Here is a 22,809-nt window from a genome sequence, read left to right as displayed (position 1 = left end):
CAGAGAAACGGAGAACTTCTGGCTGCAGATGGCCGCTGCCACACTGAATTACCACACTCCTAGTCAGCCCATACTGACTCTCAGGACAGAGATTAATTTCCTTTCCTCCACCCCAATGGCTGTTCTGTCTATCATGATGTCCTCCTTCTGGGATGCATCAGGAAACGACTGTGAAAGCCCTCTGGGAATTGGCTACACCACATAACAATGGAATTGAGGGTAATCTGGATGACGCAGAGCTTCTCCAATTCTAGAAAGACAAATCTTGGGTCTGTTTTTATGCAACTGGTGTAATCTGGGCATGAGGAAAAACAGACTTGTACTGTGTCTTCTGCCATGATCTCAGATTCCAGTCCCTGGTGGCCCATTCTTTAAAGAGCTACAAGTCTCCTCTGGTGGTGTTCTTTCTCTGTCTCTGTCATTCCTTTTAAGCCCTTTACAATCTGTCAATCAAATTCGGGTACTTCCCCAGACTGGGAAACTCAGAAGAAGCTGGCTGGCCCAAGTCAATTAGCCAAATTGAAATCTATGTTCTTTTTATTAAAAAAAAAAAGTATTATAAATCATTGAAGAAAAAATACCAACAGCCACGTCCTTGACTGCCATTTCCAGGTGATTTGTATGCAGCTCTCTCAGCAGAGTCTCCTGAGCATTAATAAAAACCGCAGTAACATCACACAATGCGGCACCATTTGTCACTCATATTTGAGTCCAAGGAACTGAGCACCAGATGGTATTGCAGTCAGGAGATGAGGTGAGCCTGCAGAGGGAGGCTGGGGCAGTTTCGTGGCGCAATCTGGCACGGTGCCTCTGTACCACCACTTGGGTCACCTGGCTTTCAGAAGGGCACACATTGTAAGGTAAAAATCAACGTCAAGCTGAAGGACTCCAGTACTCTCATCCTCTCACGGTGAAGATAGCCCCGCAGAAACCCCAGGGCAGGAATGATGGCCAGATCCATTGCGGGAGGGGTCAGTGGAAGTGGGGCGTGGGGGAGTCTGGGAGGCAGGGCAGTAGCACAGGGCCGTACGGAACCATGACCGGCACACCAGGGAGAATATGTGGCATTAGTTGAGCAAATAAATAGGCCATTTTGTTCCCGGAGGGGTGAGACAGCCTTTCATCATGGTGGATGGACAGACTAGCTATGGCTGGTGACAGGCATGGTTTCACTGTGACACAGGGAATAGGATGAGGACACATTTCATGTTATTCACCGCAAATGAAATCCGCACTGGCTCTGCAAAAACCCCCTGATGCTGACTAAGTCGTTTTTCATTTCTTTAGCTCCAGTTTGTATCCAAGCATACGCTACCAGGCTCCCTGTGTACCACACACTCTGCAAAGACTGCGTGTACTGCACAGCACGAGAGAACAGAGAACTAAAATAACTGTGCAGAAGCCTGCCAGGCCTCACAGAAAAGTACCGTGGCACTTCTAAACACTCAAAAGGGCTCTAAAGACTGAAGAGGCAGATTTCGTGTTTAGGAAAGGAGTTACTCTTTACTCACAAGCCCCTGCTTCAGGGCCCAGCACCACCTCTCGATAGATCAGCTTCTTCCAAGACGCCACCCCCCTCACCTCCTCACACAGGCACAGAGCAGTGTGGCACAGGCCCCTCTCCGATCCTCTTGTTCCCAAAGCACGTCCAGGGTGAAGTCCTGGCCTTAAATCCCACACAGGGTTTACCAACGCGTGCACAGCAACCATTGCAACAAACCGATAAAAGCCAGAGCAAGTACAGTGTTTAACGTGAATATGCAGCAATAGGAGCTTCAGTTTTATCACTGGGCTCCCACCCTGCCTGCGTAGTGATGGAGTCCACAACAATAACACTAGAACCCCGACTGCAGTTCCACCTCCTGCCACCAGGGGTTGGTCATCCTGTCCTTTACAGTCGAAGGGGAGCACAGAGAGAGGAGTGTACAAGGTAGAAGCAGTTCAAGTAGGTCACTGTGTCAGCATGCATAGGCTGCAAAGGAACAGGTAATGGGTTTTTTCCATGCTGAAAAGAAAAGAAAGGAAAGAAGGCAGACACCTGAAAAAGGCTCCACAGCCAAAACGTTGTCTCCTTTCTTTTCTTTTCAGCATGGAATAAACCCGCTACCTGTTCCGTATAATAATAATAATAATAATAATAATAATAATAATAATTGCTTACACTTATATAGCGCTTTTCTGGACACTCCACTCAAAGCGCTTTACAGATAATGGGGTCTCCCCTCCACCACCACCAATGTGCAGCATCTACCTGGATGATAAGGTAGAATACATTCATATAAGTAAAAAGTACCTGTGATCATTTTTATTAGTTTGCATATAATTATATTCTTTCAATTTATTAAAACATATGACATGTGTAGGAGAGGTTTCAGTAATATGGGTAATATTTATTTGGGTAATATTTTATTTGGGCGTGTGCAATCCAGTGCAGTATTTAACTTGAAATACACAATAATCTAAAAACTTCTCAATCCTGAAGAAGCACTTTTTTAAAATGGATTTCAGACACGTGTTCAGACACAAAACAATCTTGTCTCTGTTTACAGAGAGAATAATGTCCTGATCGACAGGGCAGCTCACCAGTATACCTTGCTGTCGACCGCGCTGTCAATGCTCAAACAGCACAGCAGCGGATATTTCCAGAGCAGGGCTCGTGTGTGAGGAAACCCATTAACACCTCAGGTCTGCCACAGTAACAGTCCCAAAATCTTGTTGAAAAGCAAAGAGAAAAGTGCATCCTGGAAAAGATCTGCTCAGGCTTTTTATCAGCCATCGGATTGTTAACGATGGGGCTAGCATAATGAAAGCATAATGTGACACCTGCGGAGCTGCTGTAACTCAACGCTCTCTGCGGTATTCACCGGACTATGTTAGCATTCACGGTAATAGATGCAAAACATGTAGTTCTAGGGTCCCTAAACTGCCAAATGATCTGCCAGACTATTGTAAAGGAAGCCCCATCTGTCTCAGCCTTTGAATTATTCTTTCATGCTCATGTTGATGGGCTGTTTAAGGGGGATCTAAGCCCATTGTTCCAAAACTTGTTCACCTAAAGATAAGATCACTTGATTAGCCATATACAATTTCATTCGCATACCCCAGCTTGGTCTCCATGAGACACACAGGCACACAGACAGGAGAGAGAAGCTGGGGGTCAGAGCACAGGGTCAACCATTTATACAGCGCCCCCGGAGCAGCTGGGGTCAAGGGCCTTGCTCAGGGGCCCAACGGAGGAGGATTCCTCTGCCAGCCGTGGGATTTGAACCGGCAACCTTCCAGCTGCAGGTGCAGATCCTTAGCCACAGAGCCACCGCCCCCCATAAGCACTTAATGAGAGGTACAGTGCCTTGCGAAAGTATTCGGCCCCCTTGAACTTTTCAACCTTTTGCCACATTTCAGGCTTCAAACATAAAGATATAAATTTTTTATTTTATGTGAAGAATCACCAACAAGTGGGACACAATTGTGAAGTGGAACGAAATCTATTGGATTTTTGAAACTTTTTTAACTAATAAAAAAATGAAAAGTGGGGCGTGCAAAATTATTCGGCCCCCTTGCGTTAATACTTTGTAGAGCCACCTTTTGCTGCGATTACAGCTGCAAGTCGCTTGGGGTATGTCTCTATCAGTTTTGCACATCGAGAGACTGAAATTCTTGCCCATTCTTCCTTGCAAAACAGCTCGAGCTCAGTGAGGTTGGATGGAGAGCGTTTGTGAACAGCAGTTTTCAGCTCTTTCCACAGATTCTCGATTGGATTCAGGTCTGGACTTTGACTTGGCCATTCAAACACCTGGATACGTTTATTTGTGAACCATTCCTTTGTAGATTTTGCTGTATGTTTGGGATCATTGTCTTGTTGGAAGATAAATCTCCGTCCCAGTTTCAGGTCTTTTGCAGACTCCAACAGGTTTTCATCCAGAATGGTCCTGTATTTGGCTGCATCCATCTTCCCCTCAATTTTAACCATCTTCCCTGTCCCTGCTGAAGAAAAGCAGGCCCAAACCATGATGCTGCCACCACCATGTTTGACAGTGGGGATGGTGTGTTGAGGGTGATGAGCTGTGTTGCTTTTACGCCAAACATATCGTTTTGCATTGTGGCCAAAAAGTTCGATTTTGGTTTCATCTGACCAGAGCACCTTCTTCCACATGTTTGGGGTGTCTCCCAGGTGGCTTGTGGCAAACTTTAGACGAGACTTTGTATGGATATCTTTGAGAAATGGCTTTCTTCTTGCCACTCTTCCATAAAGGCCAGATTTGTGCAGTGTAAGACTGATTGTTGTCCTATGGACAGACTCTCCCACCTCAGCTGTAGTTCTCTGCAGTTCATCCAGAGTGATCATGGGCCTCTTGGCTGCATCTCTGATCAGTCTTCTCCTTGTCTGAGCTGAAAGTTTAGAGGGACGGCCAGGTCTTGGTAGATTTGCAGTGGTCTGATACTCCTTCCATTTCAAGATGATCGCTTGCACAGTGCTCCTTGGGATGTTTGAAGCTTGGGAAATCTTTTTGTATCCAAATCCGGCTTTAAACTTCTCCACAACAGTATTACGGACCTGCCTGGTGTGTTCCTTGGTCTTCATGATGCTCTCTGCGCTTTCAACAGAACCTTGAGACTATCACAGAGCAGGTGCATTTATACAGAGACTTGATTACACACAGGTGGATTCTATTTATCACCATCAGTCATTTAGGACAACATTGGATCATTCAGAGATCCTCGCTGAACTTCTGGAGTGAGTTTGCTACACTGAAAGTAAAGGGGCCGAATAATTTTGCATGCCCCACTTTTCATTTTTTTATTAGTTAAAAAAGTTTCAAAAATCCAATAGATTTCGTTCCACTTCACAATTGTGTCCCACTTGTTGGTGATTCTTCACATAAAATAAAAAAATTATATCTTTATGTTTGAAGCCTGAAATGTGGCAAAAGGTTGAAAAGTTCAAGGGGGCCGAATACTTTCGCAAGGCACTGTAAGTCCGTGTGGAGACATTTGCGCAATTCAATGTCAAAACAGCCCACTGGGCTTCGGGACTGACACCTCTGCGATGCCCGCTCTGGTTGGGAAGAGGGCAATCGACTCACTGGGAGTTTCGGCGGAGGGGAGGAGAGCGAGCCCAACATCAGAGTAGCAGACGAGGGTTCCTGGAAGCTAAGCCGCATTACCGGATGGAAGAGATTAGGATCTCGTGACACACATCCCTGTTTTATTTAGGCTGTTATTCTGTCAGGCCCGTTTGGCCCAGCCACAGCCCCGCAGCTGCTCCTCATCCAGCTCCTCAGCTTGGGGCTTCCACGTGTTTAACCCTTTCCTGGAAACCTGGCATCTCAGACTCCACCAGCAGCTTGCCCGCCACGACCCCTTGTACCAGTAGTAGCAGTAGATTAATAAAAAGAAAAAAAAATATTTTGACTGTAAAAAGTAGTGTGTAGTTTTTAATTGGATTCAATTACCCTCCTATAATATTGTTCCAGGTATTCCAGTAAGATATTTTTAGTTAAATTAAAAGGCGGTCATCTGGTCATGTCAGTTGCATCTGAAGTGTATTAATAATTATTGAGCCCAGGTGAAGAGGAGGCGGCACCTGGAAGCGAAGGTACTTCCCTCCACCATCACAGTCCCCACCTGGATGATATAATGTAGTCACAGGCAGAAAGAGTGCACCAGTACCCGCCTCACACACCAGCTCGGAGGAGAGCAGAGTGATGAAGCCAGTTCAGAGATGCGGATTATTAGGAGGCCATGATTGGTAAAGGCCAATTTAGCCAGGACTCTGGGGTTACACTCCTACTCTTTTCGAGAAACGCCCTGGGATTTTTAATGACAACAGAGAGTCAGGAGACTCTCATTACATCTCATCCAAAGAACGGAGCCTTTTTACAGTATAGTGTCCCTGTCACTATACTAGGGTATTAGCACCCACACAGACTGAGGGGTGAGAGTCCCCTACTGGTCCCACTAACAACAACCTCTCATCTAGCCCCACAGACATATCTTTTTTTTTTACTGCAGAGTTACACTGCAGCTACATTTAAATAAATTAATAGTCAACAAGCCATCTACAGGTAAATGCATTTAAAACCAAGAACAAGGTAGAGGGTTTTTACGCAAAGAGTGGTGGGAGCGTGGAACAAGCTACCTAGTCAAGCTGTCGAAGCGGATAGATAGGCTCTTCTCAAGAACTGGCTGTGGTTGAGATGCTTGGATAAGTCAGCTACTAATGACCAAATGAGCTTAAATGGACTCAATGGTCCCCTGTTGTTTGTAACCTTTTGTATATTCTTGTGACCTCAAAGCCCACCCCTTTCCCCCAGCAGATGCCAGAAGCTCTCCCCCTTCCCTCTTGTTCTCTGCCTGTCTGTCGGGTTATAAAAGCATCTGGCTCGATCAGGCAATTGCTTTCAGCCTGTGCCAAAAAAATGAAAAATAACCTACAGTCTGGAGTAAAAGCCTAAAGGCTGCAGATTCAATGCTGTCAGCAGCAGTAAGAACAAAAGAAACACGATCAGAACCTACAGGCACTCCAACTGCTGCGCACACACCTGGTCCAGGAAACCAGTGCTCCACGTGCCACACTGCATTGTAGCATCAGAGCAGAGCTGCAGGCTTAACACAACATGCCCCACTGACAGGAGTGGAATTCCAGCACTTAACAATGATTTATGAGAAGAGAGTAACTGCATGCCGTTTTTGCTAACCGAGAAAGCATTTGATAGGAGACCCTGTCAGGAGCAGTTAAGATTGTCTCTCTCAGGCTATGACTCTTTTTTATTTTGCATAATGATTTCCATTTGATACAGAAGACCGTCATGACTAGAAGATAAACTAAAAAGAAATGTCTGTGCATAGTCCCTGTAATGCCCCCAAGAACACTTCAGCGTGTTTCTTTATTAAGCATGCCGATCGTAGGATGACAGAGTTAAAGTGAAACCGAGAGCTCAGCAGCCAAGCACAGTGTGAAGCGTGGTCATTAAGAATAATTTGACAGCAGAAATTTCTTCCCCAATCACCACAGAATGTGTCATAATTTCTGTGACAACTTCACTCGCTTGGAACAGCCTTGAGGGAAGGGTGTTATAATTGGAAGGAAAAAAAGTATGGAGTTATAAAAAATATGCAAGTCAGCGAAGTACTCAGGCAGACAAAACTTTTCACAATTTTACCGAAAGGGTTTTAAATCTTTTGTTTCCGATGCAACATTGCAAGAGGTTTGTTTCACCTATATAACATTACTTGTAATGATTCGTGCCTTTCCAGGTCCAAATAACAGAAATGTTAATATTTGCATTTGTCTTCCTGGCTTCATTATTGTCCTCTAGTGCCATATATACAGAATTCAGCTGCTTGCATCTAGACTAAAACTAAAATGCCTGAGCAGATCTGTCTTAGCTTCCTTGTACTGGCTGCCTGGACCTTTCAGAATAAAATCCTAAATGCTGCTCTTTGCCTTTAATGGCTTGAATAGTTTGGCTCCTGACTGCATCAGTGAACTGCGAACTTCCCTATAGCCCTAAACGTTATTGGCTCTTGTAAAAGACCAGACTTCTTTCAATTCCCAGAACTAGGCTCTGAAGCCCGGGAGACCCTGGGGGAATATGCTTTCTGTCCCGTTCCAAAGCGCACTTCACGTAAACTGGGAGCTGCCACTACTGGAGAGCCACTGAATTAGCAGGCTGTCCACGCAGAGCTTAATTGCAGAGATGCAATCTCGGCACAAAACCAGGTATGATCTTGGCCTAAGCCGATTATCCGATGTCATCCGATCGGAGATGGTCTACAAACAGATGGGGCTTATGGGAGGGCTCGATGATAAGAGGGCAGAAGCAGACAGCATGCGTGCGAGAGCTTGGAGCCAGGAAGGATAAGACTAGCACTAGGGGGACTGGCCTGTGCCTTTACAAACTAGTTCGTTTAACAAGATTTGACAAACCCCTCTTCCACCTGGTATATGAGAATGGGTTTTTTTCTTCTGTGCATCGCTGGGCACGTCAATGTGACAGGGAGGGCAGACGTCAAAGTCAATGTGGGAAAAAAAATTGGGGTTACTAACCCAAAGACAGTGACTCCCGTCAAACAAATATAGTCAGGACTGTCCCGATAAAAAGAAAGACATTTATTTAAACTGGAGGGTTAAATCTCCCAGTGCGAAAAATTCTATTTTCACCCTGTGTGAGGTTTACTTTGAGTGGAATTTGGAAGAGCAAACAAAAGCAGAGTCAGGTTTGTGGGGTATACAGTGTTTCATTTCATTTTCTGCGATAAAGTGGGACCAATAAGGAATACTCATTTGGTTATTATAACAAAATAATAACAAACTCTAAAGAGACTGTCAAGTTTCTACCCAGGAAAACCCACGTGGCAACACATCTTGAGAAGGGTTTCAGATCTAAACCTTTGTTCTTTGGCAAATGTTTACTTAAGCTGAGTCATCTGTGTTCTTTTTAGATTGCAACCACAGATATAAAAAACAACAAAAAGAACTTTACGCCAACATCATAAAATTACAGAACTGTATGCCATTCAGAGAACAGAAAACAGACACAAAACATTCTCATACCACATTACAGACTATTGTGTTTGTCAAATAGGCTTAGAGGCTGTGTTGCTCGAGTTCATTTTCCCAAAGAACAAAAAGACAACAGTGTAAAATTACAGTGACTCAAAGACACTGGCGTGTCCAACATTCCTGACCAGACACCTGCTTTGTTATTAGATAAAAACATCCTCCCCCTCCCATCTGCCAAACTGTGAGAACTGGACTCGATGACAATCCAGAATCCCACGTTTCAGGAAACTGCTGGAAACAAAGGAGAGAGAAGGAAGTGGAGATTCTCTTCCCTCCAAACTGGGTCACTAGGTCCTGCAGCACTGGCAGCCCGACACGAGTATTTTCTGCTGCTGGAAATGCTACAGAGAGGAAATCAGAACGAGAAATCCTATTATTACAGTGATGGCTACCGGCTGGACATCCAGAGGAGAGGATTTCCCAGGTGGAGCTGACCACTGTGACTGCACCATCAGGAACGGTCTTGGCGGCATTCTGGAGTGCCTGCTTCCTGCTGGCAGGGAAAACACAACCCATGCCTATTCACCGCCTACGCCAAACACTGCGCTCACAACAGATGGCTGTCGGAAAGAGGCTCAAGAACACCCTGAACAAAAAAAAAAGGTTCAGAACTTAGAGGAGGGAGCGGGCCAGCGGGGGAGGTGCGTCAGGTGAGCCCTGGAGAGCGATGAGCCTCTCTTTAGTCTGTGACTGATTCCACCACTAGAGTGACACCCTATCCTGGCTCATGCGGGCAGGAAATACAGGAGGTGAGCACAGGAAGCTGCTCGTTCCAGGCAGCATTGCCAAGTGTCTGGTTAACAGTTCTGGCAAACTATCCTGGCCACTCTTAATAATTTAATAATGGACCTGCGTCCATACCATCCTACTCTTACACTAGAGAACGGAAGCTTTGTTTTTGTAAGAAAGGTTATAAATGAAAGGGGGGTTCTGCTTGACCAAGACAAACTGAGGACACAAGTTGTTACTATAAAGTTGGGTTGAAGGCTAGTAAAACAATACCTGATTTACACAAAACTAACCTAACCTCAACTCTAATCCCAGTTCAATCTTAGACAAGGCTGCTACAGCACACGTATGTGTGGCACTCCAAAGCAGGCAAACTTTGACCTCTTCAGGACTTGAATCGATGCTTTCAGTGCAGAAAGCAAACTGCCCTGTTCTTCTGGGTCTTTAACGAAAGTCGTGTTTCGCTGGCAGAAGATTAAGTCTTTCGCACCAGCACTGGCGCGCAGCTCAATGTGGAACTCTGGCCAACAGAGGGAGTCGATTCTGTCTTAATAACAAAAATAAAAACAGCACCAGCAGACAACTCCTGCCCATTCCAGCCTTCTTCTACTAATGTACAGTGTGCGTCTTGGCTTTCTGTTGGATAAATCACTTAATCACAAGCTTTCAGGAAGCTCAGAAAAAGGTTGAGCAAAGATCAACTAAGCCAGACATAAAGAGCTAAAATCTAAGGACGATACTTTTAGTGCTAAACGGGCAAAATCCATACACCCATAAAGTCAGAATCTATGTATTTGATTATTTTTCAAAGATTGCAGCTCCTTTTGAAACCTCGTTACAAAAGAAGAGAACACAGGCAAGATCCCTGAAGCAAAGCGTTAAAACGTTTCAGAGAAGTACCTGCATCCACAAGACCGAATTATTACAGGGGAAAACACTGTGGGCATGCAGGCCAGATTCATTCTGGATGGGTGAATCAATGTTGCAGTCACATTTTTCACACCTCTGTGGGCATTTCACCAGCAAGCACGGCGTGGCCTTCATCTAGGGTAACAGTCACAGCAATGTGCCATTCACCTGCCATGATCAAAAGCAAGCAGAACTTCAGATGGAAGACAAATATGAAAGCACCCTTGAGCTCAAGAGGCCAAAGTTCCCTTTAGTGCTGAAAATGCTTTAACTCACACAGAGAAAATCACATCAAGGTTCGTGACAATTTTCATGCTCAAAACCACAGAAACCTCCCACAATTTCCTCATTACCCAATGTGTAGGTAGGGTAGCACAGCGAAATGATTAATTGGGTGTTTCGGAAGTAAAAGCCTATTGGTCAGTTCACGGGGGGGGTTGATACTGGCTTCGGACATCTCACCTCCTCAGCCTAAAATTTCAGGACGAACAGCTTGGGTCTGGCGTACTCCGCCTGGAGGGACTGCTGCCGAGAGATAAGGAAGGGAAGAAAAAAGGAAACGGAGAGAGGCAAGATAACAGGCCGAGAAATTCTGGAGTTCTGGACCCGAGCTACTTGGGCTGCAGCGTCACGATTAAGTCGGCTGGCACCGACTGGAGGAGGGAGATCGGCGGGCCGCCCCACCAGAGATAAAGTGCAGCTCAAGGCAGATGGCTGACAAAATACCATGCCAGATAAAAGCACAGCTCCGAACGCTCCAAGACATTAAGCAAACAAATCAAAGGGCGATATGCTATCTTCCTCTCTTGCCATTACCATAAGTGCCTGGCCCTGTTCATTTCAGATTTGTATAGATTATGCAAAAGCAGACAGGGAGCACTTTATCAATAATGGAGCTGTCCTTGTGGCTGGATTTGCAAACAGAAAAACAAGGCGGGGAGAGAGAGAGCAGAGGCTCCAGATATCTACAGAAACATCGCAAAGCCGTTAAGCCGAACTTTTTTTTGTGCTATTATCTTGTTCTCTTCGACTGGTAGAAAACACAATCATTAGAAAACTCCACTTTTATCCACAAAACGAAGGCAGGTGTCAAAAAGTTCTGCACTGATCTGTTTTTGCCTAGCTTTCCCTTTAGTATTAGAGATGAAGGGCCAATAGTTAAATGGTCATCTGAGGAATTCCAGTCTAAAAAAAGTTTTTTTTCTCAGCGTGTTCACGCAGAAACATGTTTCACTACCTTGAAACTGGAAGTCAAAGAGAATTAAATTTATTAAATGAGGCAACAAACACAAGCAAATATGTTTTAATATCACAACTCAGAAAAATGTCACATGGCTCACCAGGCCACAAGAGAGGTTCAGACCTCACTGACTTCACAAACAGGAAATGCTACAACATGGACCTCCGTGAATATGAACACCCCTTCACCTCAATGTGGTAGCTAACAGGGCACATCTGGACAAACCTCTGCCCATTCCCTTTCCACTGCCCCAAAAACAACGATAAAAAAATCACTCACCCTTTATTGTGAAATCCTTTGATTTGCTGAATCAATAGCCGTACAGGTATCACTGTGCCTACTTTTTATACTAGCATGGATCTGAGCAAGCCTGAGGCCTGACGTAGTGCAACTCGTTTCAAAACAACAAAACATTGCCAATTTCTGACAAATGCTCTTTAATTCCCTCGCCCCCTGTTGCTGCTCCAGCAATTAAAAGCAACAGGCATGTCCTTCCTGGGTGTGAGTGCCAAAAAACCTGAAGGTAGGAATGAAGAAAAACGCACTGCATGTGGTCCATCTCCGTTCATGTTACAGAAACATTCCTGCTGTGTTATGTCACAGGTTGCCAGGCACATCAAGTAACACGAGACCCTCTTTGATAATTAACCCAGTGGATCTGCAAAAAGGCAAGTGATTGCTCACAGCTCTTAATTAAGCAAACAAACTTATCCCCAAAACAAAAGGCAAACAAAATGTATCCCCCCTTATTTCTCCTCCCTACTTTCAAGGACTTTTTTGGAAGATACCTAGCCATGAGTTGACCACCGCGTTACACTGTTTGTGGTACCAACCCGCCCGAGACACTTTTCACCCAGAACACTGGCTCGCCATACTACCTGAGCCTAAAGGAGCTCTGGCCTGCTTCAGTTAGGGCAGACGATTTATGACAAGACTCAAAAAACACTCTCTTCTCCAAGCCTCCAAGGGAAGTACAAAAGCCAAACCTGTGGCCCCCACAGAATCCCCACTCGTAAACGATGGTGCTGACCGGAGAAGAGGGGTTTGGGATTCGGGATGACCTGTCTTCAGTGCCCACAACTGGAAAAAAAATGTCTTGGGATAAGGGACCCTGGTGCCCTGGCAGCCTTGCCTTGATACTCGGGTCACTGTCTGATTGGCTCAACGGGGCGCCTCCCGTCACGTCATTGGTGGAAGCAGGAGACGGAAGCTGTAAAGTCCTGACAGCAGCCGGTCAGGTCCGTCTGTCCGGGAGCGGGGGGGCCGCGGTGGCTACTGGCCCTCCCCTTCCTCCATGTCCGCGTCCTCGGGCGCCGAGGCCTTGTCCTGCTGCGGGTCTCCGGGCAGGATGTCCGTCACCTTCTGGAGCAGCTCCTCGATCTGCTCTTCGGTCAGCCTCTCCTCGCTCTCCTCCACCATCTGCGCGTGCACACACACACACACAAACACACACCCTGGTCAGGCTGCCAGGAGCCTCAATCCCCACCGGGGGCAGCCTGATAGGCTCGTTTCCTCGTTATCCAGGTCCCAGATGCACAGGCTGACTGGAGCATTAGAAAAGGATGCCACTACAAGAGGAACGGAAGTGGTCCAGCGCGGTGTGAACTCCTCCAGGAAACCAGTGACAGAACAGGCTGCAATTCGCGACCTCTTGCTGAACCTCCAGAATGGACGGATTGCTAATCGCTTTTATGAGGAAGCGGATTTTACTACTAATTAGAGTAGTATAAATGCTGCTATAAATGAATCCGCTCTAAAGACACACTGCCAAAGAAAAAGAGATGGGGGAAACATGTGTCAGAATAAACTACACGAAGTATTTTCACAAAGACCCTGCAGCTAGTTTTTTTTTTACCCTTATATTACCGCCACCCGTTAAACTAAGGCAACACTAAGGCAGGGCATCTCATATAGATACCAGCCACAGCATCTTTCACTGCAATTAGGGATGCCCGGGTGCTTTACAGGAACCACATGGTGAAACACAGCCTGGACTGGAACGGCAACGATTTTGCACCAGCCAACCACAAAACAGCTGGACTCCGTGAGCAGCATAAATATGGGGTAACAATTCAAGTCGCGTACTGTAACAGTCTGAACTTGGGGAAAAAAAACCTCCGGCTCCTGAAACGCTAACACCTGAAACCCACGACAGAAACGGGAAAGGACAGTGTTAGTGGGGACATCACCAAGTATACAGACACAGAAAACCTTCCAAGATGCTACCCTTTTTGTTTAAAGGTACGTTAACTGAGCAGCCATTAAATGGTTTACAGATTGACCTACGGAACAGACCTGCAATGTGTCACAAGAGGGAAAACTTTAGAGGGAAAGTTTTAGTAAATTCTAAACGATGACTTGGCAGAGACAATGTCCCAAATGTAGCAAATATGCAGGACACAAAGGGCACTTCTTATTAACACGCATACCTGTGTGTGCATGCCTGTGCTTGCTTGTTGGCCTTTTCCAAACAATGACGTCATACCTCCAAGAACAAATATTCCCATTCCTGCCCAGCAAGCTATGCCCCTGGTGAAGCAACACAGGACTATGCATGGAAAGTGCTGCATGATCCCGCACGCTCAGCCCCCCTTCATTTCCAACCCCTCCGACCCGGCTTGGACAGAGCAAATACAGGCCCGGCCAACACTTTTGCATTATCCCTGCTCTGGAGAAGAAAAAAAAGTGTTGTATGTAAACAGCCAGGAAAGTAAACAAAAACTCATAATAGTTTTCTAAAACAGATGTCGTGAAAATGAAAAAGGCCTGCGCAATAATCCGATGGCACGCGATGATCCTGGGCGACGTTGCACGCCTGGGGAACTTTTTAACTGAGACGGAAGCCTGGAGCACGAGGTTTTCTGACGGGGTGGGGGGTGGGGGTGGGGGTGGGACTCCTGCTGTGCGGTGCTGTCAAGAAGGAGGAGAAGATGGCCGTGCCAATCCCAAACAACAGCGCCTTTGAAACTCCAAGAGGCAACGGGAGAACAATGGGAGAATTTCTGGGGAGGCTAAATCAGCCAAGTTGTGCTTGTTCAGAGACGAGACGTTTCCAGATGTGGCTGAAAAGGCAGCGGCTTAGAAAACGCTGGCAGGAGAGCTATTCTTATACTCTAATAGTCCCTATCCTGCACTCTGAGAGAGCACAAAGTGACTTCTTATATAAATTTGCAACAGCTGTAATCCTCTGGGATTCGAGCATAAAAAAATCATGCGTTGCACTTATAGGAATACCTCTCAGGCCAATTTAGGACAAGCCAAAATGTACACTGTCTGTCAAGCAAGCTCCCCTATTTCTGATGTGTCTGCAGAGCATCAGCCATTCAGCCTAATGACTTCACAGGCCCAGTGTTGGGCTGTTCCACCTGCTTTCATTTAACACCTGGGATTACTTCCATTGACTAACACTTCGTTATACCTACACAGGCAAGTGAGTGGAAGGTCCCTCCACTGCCTTGTTCAAAGCCCACCAGAGCACTTTTCAAAGAGGTGGAAAAGCTACACCCAGCTGCTGACAACTGTAAAAAAAACATTATCGGATAGAAAAACGCCCTGCACTGCAGATGAGAGGCACTTTACTTGGCACAGATGAGAAACATGACATGCTTAAAGTCAACGTGAGCCAGACACCAAATGAGGACCACAGAAACCCATCTCCCGGCAAAAAACTGTAATAAACCACAGAACAAACACAATGGACAACAGGAAGGAACGGGATTGGGAGACTCCAGACGGATGGTCTGAACATGTAATCAGAAGAGGGGGTTTGGCGCTTCTCTTCCCCTGGACTGGGGGGGACTGCACACGCACAGTTGGGTACGACAGAAACAGATTATTGCAAAAACGTCTGCTGCTGATTAAAAAAAAAAAGCACTGCATGCAAATTAGAAAAGGGAACTGGCCTTTCATATACATACGTTTCAAAAATGGGTTTTCAATTTGTTAAACAGCAGCCTGAAGGACCACCAGACTTCACATCCATACAGAGAGGTTTCCCATACTGCGCACTGAACACGGAACTGGGAGCTCATACAGAGCACCAGGATACCCAGAGTCATCAACCACAGATCAATACGTTCTGGAAATGTCAACATGCATGCGCCTAGGGTTAATTGCTGTACTTTTCCCCGGAAATAACAAATATCAAGGTACATCCTGTTGTTGTAAAAATGAATTTTACGGTCGCCACACAGATTTGCATTTCTGCTTGAGCGCACTGGGTTTGTTCCAACGGTATCACATTTTCCAAATTAAAAGCAATCGGAAAAGCTTTTAATCGGGGCTGTCATTTACTTTTCTCATGTGCTACCACCTCTCTGCAACCAACAAAAGCTTTGCACGCTATCATTTCTTTGACGTGATGTTCCATGGCATTACAACTTAATAGCGACATTAATAAGTCAACTATGGTGAACTAGGCCCTAGTAATGTAGTCAAACAAAAGGTTTTTGCCACTGTACTCTATGTAATTGAAGCTGGGAGCTACACACCCTGCACACAGAACTGTAACTTCACCTCTTGTGCATCAAGCAGCAGATACCAATCTTTGGGAGCAAATGGTAAATTGACAATTGACTCATCACCACGCGTATATCAGCACTGTTCAGGAAGGTGTCCAAGAAGGTTCAGGCTTATTTTTAAGACTTACTAAAGTGCCTTATCTTACTTTAATTAAGCACGTGAAAAGGGAAGAGAATAAAAAGATACCATTCATCGGAGATGAAAAGAGACTGTCCTATAAAACAACGCTCTAAAAAAGCTCTATCATTCACCACCATGTTTCAGAACACTCACATTATATTTAATAGTAATACAGTCATTATTACATGCCATAGATATCTATATTACCAGGCATTATAAACACCAGTTAAAAACTTCAGTAGCTTAATTATTGAACATAAAATAAAGTGACCATACTCGGCTCACAGAAAATCAATTATTAATGAAGAAGCGGTCCAGTCCAGTGAAAGTGAGACTATTTAATTAATCTGAAGGGCAGACTCACCAGCTGAATCTCCACAGCAGTCTGTGGCCTGTGGTTCAGGAGCTGGAGTTTCTCTGCCCTGGGGGGAAAAAAATCAACAGCAATTAATGTTGAGACAGAAAGTAAAAGCAGCCCCCGTTTTTTTAATAAGGTGGTTCTTTCCAGTCAGACTTGGAGGCAGACGGAACGTTTGCTCATGTGTCAACCTGAGTTGGTACTGTATTTCACATCACAGTTTTTTGTGAGCCAACAATTTAATGAGCTAGGAGTATAAGGTATTGAAAAGATGGCAAAGCAATGATTCCGTCACCTAAGAGTAACTGGATTCAAAGCTGAAACAATTCTCCATATCCCAGGGGCAGAACGGTGCTGCCAAAAGACAGGACGTGCCAAAGGAAAGGAGATCTGGAAACTTTAACTAAAAGCCTGCAGCTTGGACAATTCAAAAGGGATCAAACCACTGTAAGATGTTGTGAGGCTTGTTTCCCATTCTCTCACAGTAAAAATATCCCCTGCAGACATGTGGGCTCTGAAACAGTGTGAAGAAGGCAGGATCAGTCATGTGTGAGGCCACAGTCAGGGCCAGGGTCCACACAGCAAAAACAAACAAAGCGAGAGCACCACTCCAATGCAGCTCAAAGCTGCCACAGCCAGCCATGTGCTGATGACAGGGCGGAAAACATGGTGCAAAAAAAAGAAGGCTGCTTTCTTCACGGCCCGATGCACCATACAGATGATCAACCCTGAGTTGTGCTACTTATCCCAGAGTGATGAAAAGAGGATTTGGCATCATGCATCAGCTTAGTCTCAACACAGGAGGCCTAGTACTGCAGAGATGCATAATTTGCAAACTGAATAGAACAGATGTTACCCAAGGGAAGGAAAGCAGAGAGTGAAAAGGGGGGGAGGCAGTCAAACACACTTCTGATATCCTTATAATCTCCTTAAGAGCCAGGGTCGCAGAGGGTTAATGAGTTACCATGGTGACAATTACCTTGGACAAGCTGATGTCTAGATAGAGGAGTTATACCCTTTCCACTGCTGTTAAAGAAAAAAAAATACTATCAGATTAGGAGAACACAGGCTGTAATTGCCAGAACAATTTAATCTGGGGGCTCTTCTGATTGTTCTCCAGGAAATTACATCCCTTGAGCCATCATCAGCGTTTCCAAGAGAAAGAAATAATGTAGCACCAACTAGCCTACTCAGTTGCCCAGAGTTAACTTTTATACTAAGTGGTGTTACAGTACACAGCCCAGGCCAGCAGCTGCCTTTCAGCACAACAGTCCAGTGAGGCCTGTGTGGTCCAGATCTCTCTCTGACCTCTTGGCCATCCAGCACAGCTCATCAAGACTGCATGTCACTGCTGCTTGAGCTGAACAGTGTACTCTATGGTCACCAGACCAAAAGATGGACACTAAAACTTCCAAAGGCTCTCACACGTGTGCAACAAGAAGGATCTGTGATGTCACTGGACTGCCACATACAGACAGGGTGGACAGGTTCAAGGAGCTAAATCTCTTTAGGAGAGAACAGGGGAGATTCAGAACAGATTTAATCCAAGAACTCAAAATTCAAAAGGGTACACATTCAAACCGCAGTCTAAGTCATGAAGCAAAGACACAGGTCACAATCGAAAGCTAAAAGGGAATTCGCACGGAGCTCCCTTTACACAATGAGTTATGGGTGTCTGGCACAACTCAGGCGTGCTTGAAGAAGTGTGGGACCTAAACTTCTTAACTACCGAACCAGCAATGGACTAAATGGACCAGATAGATTCCTCTCAGTTACAACCTTTCTTGCGTCTCTTACTTTGTAAGCTTGTGCGACAACATGGAAGTAAGGAACTCCTTCACAATCTCGGGGCTCTGGCGCACGCAGGGAGTCTTGGACAGATACTTCAAAGTCTGCAATGCAACAGGGGAACAACAAAGAAAACAATTATTAAGACAAAAAGATCAATCCTGCACATTCACAAAAGGTGATGAATTATACACACGGCTCAGGCCTGAATAAAAGAAACAGCTGCGTCCTGTAACAAAAGAGAAAGAAAAGCTGTTACACGTCTCTGAGTGGAATATGCTGGCTTGTGGGAAGACAAAATATTTAAAAACTCCCTTCGCCCATGAGCATTGGTTAAGTTATTCAACCCATATGATAACACCAGAGTAGCCTGATAAAAGCAAATCTGAATGCACTGCCTGATTATTTTAGGTCAATTAGAAAATGCCCTCCTGCTTTAACAACCATGATTTCAGCTGTACTGCATGGTGCACGTGGCCCAGCCTCAGTATTTCTGCCATGTTTATTCTGGATAAGTGTGAAAGACTACACAGGCCCAGGAACAAAAGAGAGGAGTTTGTTTGCCATATGTACATGTACACTGGGATCCTTATTCGGTACCATTCTCTCGGGACGTGTGCAGGGCAATAGACAGCACCACACAATGGGCACTGTACATTACAGCGCCAAAAATAATAACGACCGTCACAGCTGAACATCATGCACAACAACATACAAAGGGTGAAGGGCGGAGATTCAACCGAGCTATGAACTTGGATGGTTGGTTTCAAAGTCCAGAATGCTAACTGTTACACCATAGAACACACAAATGCAATACGGGGCACAACCTCACTCAGGGTGCAGTCAGAGAGGCAGGGGCAAGTCCTGCAGCAGGCCAATGTGCAACTCCAGGTCTGCAGTTTGAGAGGCACTGCCCACTGCCTGAGAGTGTTTCTACTATCACTCCGTTTACATTATGTACCAAGTTCCCTGTCTACGCTGATAAGCCTGTAAAAGTGACTTTTTGCACTCTTAGTGGCGACTCCCCATGTCGGGACACTGCCCTCTTCCACTTGGTCCAACTGACCTCGAACATGACGGTGTTGAGGTTCTGCTGTCCGGTGCTGTGCTTGTTCTTCCCGCTCTCCTTTCTCTGCTCTTTCAAGTCCGTCAGCAGCCGGTAGACCTGCCCTCAGCGCAGACAAAAGACAGCACGCAAAGTTTCAGGTCAGGTGTCAAAGGTCAGAGGTCGAGGACAGGTCAGAAGTACTGGGAGGCAAGCAGATATCCAATTCTGTGGACCTTCATCTGATCCTGATGCACTCAAAGGTCTTCTACAAAAAATAAACCTCTTTTTTTTAATTAAAACAATAAGGAATGCTTACTGTTAACCACTGCTTAGGAATCGGGTGGCATTAAGTGAGAACAAACAAAGAAAACTAAACACTGCCCAGATGAAAGAGTGAGGTCTATTCTGTAATCAGGCCCATAGATAGGCAACAGCATCAGCACAGTCAGCATAAAAAAGCTTCATCTCCAAACTGATGGCACACTCAAGGTAAAAAAATACCTTTATGTAAAACATCACTGGCAATGTGTCCTTAGCTGACACCCAGGAATCTTTCTGAAAAGGCTTGACACGATAACAGTATTACAGCTAGAATTCCCTCTTCCCAACAGACAGTATGGCCTGCAGCCAGACTGCCTAAAAGCCTGATTCTGTCAGACAGCCGAAACTAAGCTTGATCGGGCCCTGTGAGCGCACGGCTTGGAGACATGTATGGAATAATCTCACAGAAAGATTATGAAAATGGGGGGAAAAAAAAAGCTCAAGGGGAAACGTTTTTCTCCATGAATATGCATTACACTACACGTTTCTTGTATATAATGAGAAGCTACCATCCATCCATTTTCTAACCTCTCCTTCCAATTCAGGGTCATGGGGGAGCCAGAACGTATCCCAGCAAGCAACGGGCACAAGGCAGGGCAGACCCTGAACAGGACACCAGCCCATCACCGGGCAGACAGACGCAAACACAGGCATGTACACACTCAGACCAGGGCCAGTATCAACCTGCCAGTATGTTTTTGGACTACAGGGGGAAACCAGAGCACCCAGAGGAAACCCTAGCAAACACGGGGAGAACATGCAAACTCCACACAGACAGCCCTCCAGGTCCAGAACTGAACCCAGGGCCCCACCACTGCAAGGCAGCAATGCTGACCACTGCGCCACATGTGAGAAGCTTGATAATTAAAATATGCAATGCTTCTGAAGACTATAAACGAAGACTTTCATTCTTATTCAGAGGTCAAGACCAATTACATTTATGAATTGAAATTGCATGAATGAAAACAAGCTCTGCAGTACTCAGAATAAATCTCCAGGGCGACATGCGTACCTCATAATTGCTGAGCATAGCAGCATTTGCATCTTTCCTGAAAGGTAAAAGAGCAATATATTACACACAGAGAAAGCATTCCTTCAGAAGCCAAAGAACTGGTCTGGAGATCAGCAGGGGATAACCATTATAAAAGATCCGATATCCAAGGCAAACTTAATTAGGCCTACGGCCAGCAGAGCCATACTCAGCAACAATTAAGGACTGCTCTCTACTGAAGCTTAACAGTAGGTTTCTCGAACGATTCGTCTTGTACATACAGGAAATCAGATCCCATCAGGAGCAGCTCCATTGTTAAGGCCCTGCATAGCTAATACATGTAAGCTCTGGGGTTAACTTTAAACCTGTATGGGTATACTGTATAAACCACGAAGGAGGAGATTATAGTATACAAGACAAAAAGTCTCATTCTTCTTGAGAAAGTTCACACTTTGGAGCCACAGATTCGCACTGTTTTTGAAATGTTTCACAAGCTCTCCCAGTATAAGCCCGTCCCACCGAGACGTACGGACCTAGGAGAAGAAGGGGACAAGAGAGCAGTCCTGGAGGACCGACGGGCATTTGTTAATGGTCAATCCGCAGAGATCTTACAAGCACGGTAACCTCTCTGAACCAGCTGATGTACGCAATCGAATCAGTCAGCTGGCAAGAAAACGAGAAGGTAGTGTTGCCTCTCCAAGCCCAGCAAAACTTGTGGTGAGGTGTTCAGCTGAAAGCCTCCTAGAACTAATAATACCTGGGTTTCGTAATACTTTGCAGTAACCCCACCGTTTAATTTATGGTTTTAACGGACATAATTTGCTGAAGGGGGAATTTTGTCTGTAAAAGCAGACATACCAGACAAATGCACAAGTAATAAAAGAAGCTAAGAAATACATACTACATAGGTGTATAATTCAGGAATATCAATGGTCAACTGGTTACAAACGGTGGTGGTGTTTGTGTGAAATATAGAGTGTGTGCGATTACGCTAAAAACGGCACATGAGTAATTTTCCTTGAGTGTGGTGATAGCAAATGTTAAAAAAGTAAGTCAAAACATACAGAAAATGTATAGTCCAGATATTATTCATATAAATGTGTTTTGCGGTTGAAAAACCGGTTTACGTAATTTGACGGATATTAGGCAATAACGGACATTGCTTCCCCCTATAATCTGTTAAACCGAGAGTTTGCTGTAAAACATTAGACGATTGTATTAATCGCCTGTAAAATGGCGTCATCTACTGGACACCTTTCTCGTTGATCTAGTTTTTTTCGACGTTTTCCATCTCAACAGCAGTACACAGAGATGGCCAAAACGTCAAAATGCAGCGCTCTAGAATTTCTCTCTACAATACTTCCACGGATAAAAGTGTTATTTTAAGAAATGTCTTCAATCTCTATACTTGAATAAAATAGATTTGAGTAAAACTTTTCTCTAGGTATAAAAAACTATAATTATAATCATAGTTTTCGTAAGTACAAACTATAACACTACAAGCATAATATTCACACTGTTTTGGAAATGCTTCACAAAGCTCTAGTATAGTATATAGTATAAGCACGTCATAATGAGACGTGCTAAAATACAATTTACTATATAAGTAAAGTTTGTATAATATAAACAAAAAACACTGATATTGATATTTATCATCCAACTCAGTACAACGGTGAACTAAACACAATGCGTTGTAAATATGAACAATATATTAAAAGTTACTAATCTCACCGGCTTTTACGTTTTATTTCGTAACAGTAACAAACTTGGATGCATCTTTAATATCAGCATTTTTAAAGCTGAACATTTAAATGATTTATAGTCAAGCACTCTCGATGACTGTAATACTTATCTGCGTGCAGTCGTGGCAACACACGTAAGAACACACGCTGCAAAGTAAAATATATCGGATAATTAATTGAAATAAATTATTGTTCAAAAACGGCAAATACTTACTAATCTAATTAATACAAAGCAAACAGGAAAAATAAAAACAATCGAAAATCTGTACTCACACTTCCATCCTGCCTACAACAGCGTGCGTCTTTTCTAACCGTCCGGACACCTTCCTTGGATCATCGTATTGGTTCCTAGGCAGACGTCTTTTTCAGCACATTTGTTGAGTCCGTAGGACACGCAACTTAAATTCAGAGAATAAATGCTTTCGATGATTCTCTTTCAATCGTCATATTTCTAGTTCTTTTTCTTTAATGCGTCT

At 44.7% G+C, this 22,809-nt stretch overlaps 1 protein-coding gene across 3 annotated transcripts; it reads right to left on the bottom strand.

Annotated features, from left to right (window-relative positions):
* Positions 1–11,491: 11,491 nt before the first annotated feature.
* crcp (calcitonin gene-related peptide-receptor component protein) lies at positions 11,492–22,679 on the bottom strand. 3 transcript variants are annotated; one of them, XM_088616505.1, is made up of 7 exons: positions 22,607–22,632; positions 22,323–22,480; positions 20,613–20,649; positions 19,298–19,396; positions 18,241–18,335; positions 16,450–16,507; positions 11,492–12,863 (listed from the first exon to the last, which is right to left on the bottom strand). In XM_088616505.1, exons 3-7 carry the CDS (start codon positions 20,628–20,630, stop codon positions 12,717–12,719), a joined length of 417 nt encoding a protein of 138 aa, XP_088472631.1. In that variant the 5' UTR covers positions 20,631–20,649; positions 22,323–22,480; positions 22,607–22,632; the 3' UTR covers positions 11,492–12,716. The 3 variants fall into 3 exon arrangements, with proteins under 3 accessions (XP_088472631.1, XP_088472630.1, XP_088472632.1); XM_088616504.1 differs by lacking the exon at positions 22,323–22,480 and having other exon boundaries at positions 22,607–22,679; XM_088616506.1 differs by lacking the exon at positions 22,323–22,480 and having other exon boundaries at positions 22,548–22,610.
* Positions 22,680–22,809: the final 130 nt, after the last annotated feature.

The sequence above is a fragment of the Lepisosteus platostomus genome, chromosome 22, assembly GCF_059453375.1.
Source record: "Lepisosteus platostomus isolate fLepPlt1 chromosome 22, fLepPlt1.hap1, whole genome shotgun sequence".
Classification (NCBI taxonomy): domain Eukaryota; kingdom Metazoa; phylum Chordata; class Actinopteri; order Semionotiformes; family Lepisosteidae; genus Lepisosteus; species Lepisosteus platostomus.
The sequence above is the reverse complement of the archived record's forward strand: the minus strand, read 5'-3'. Positions and strand labels throughout refer to the sequence as shown.

Excerpts from the sequence above, each read along its gene's own strand:
- crcp (XM_088616504.1), bottom strand. Across the intron at positions 19,397-20,612 it reads CTATGCTCAGCAATTATGAG|GTCTACCGGCTGCTGACGGA; the intron begins GTACGCATGTCG and ends CGCTGAGGGCAG. Across the intron at positions 16,508-18,240 it reads TTGTCGCACAAGCTTACAAA|GGCAGAGAAACTCCAGCTCC; the intron begins GTAAGAGACGCA and ends TTTTCCCCCCAG.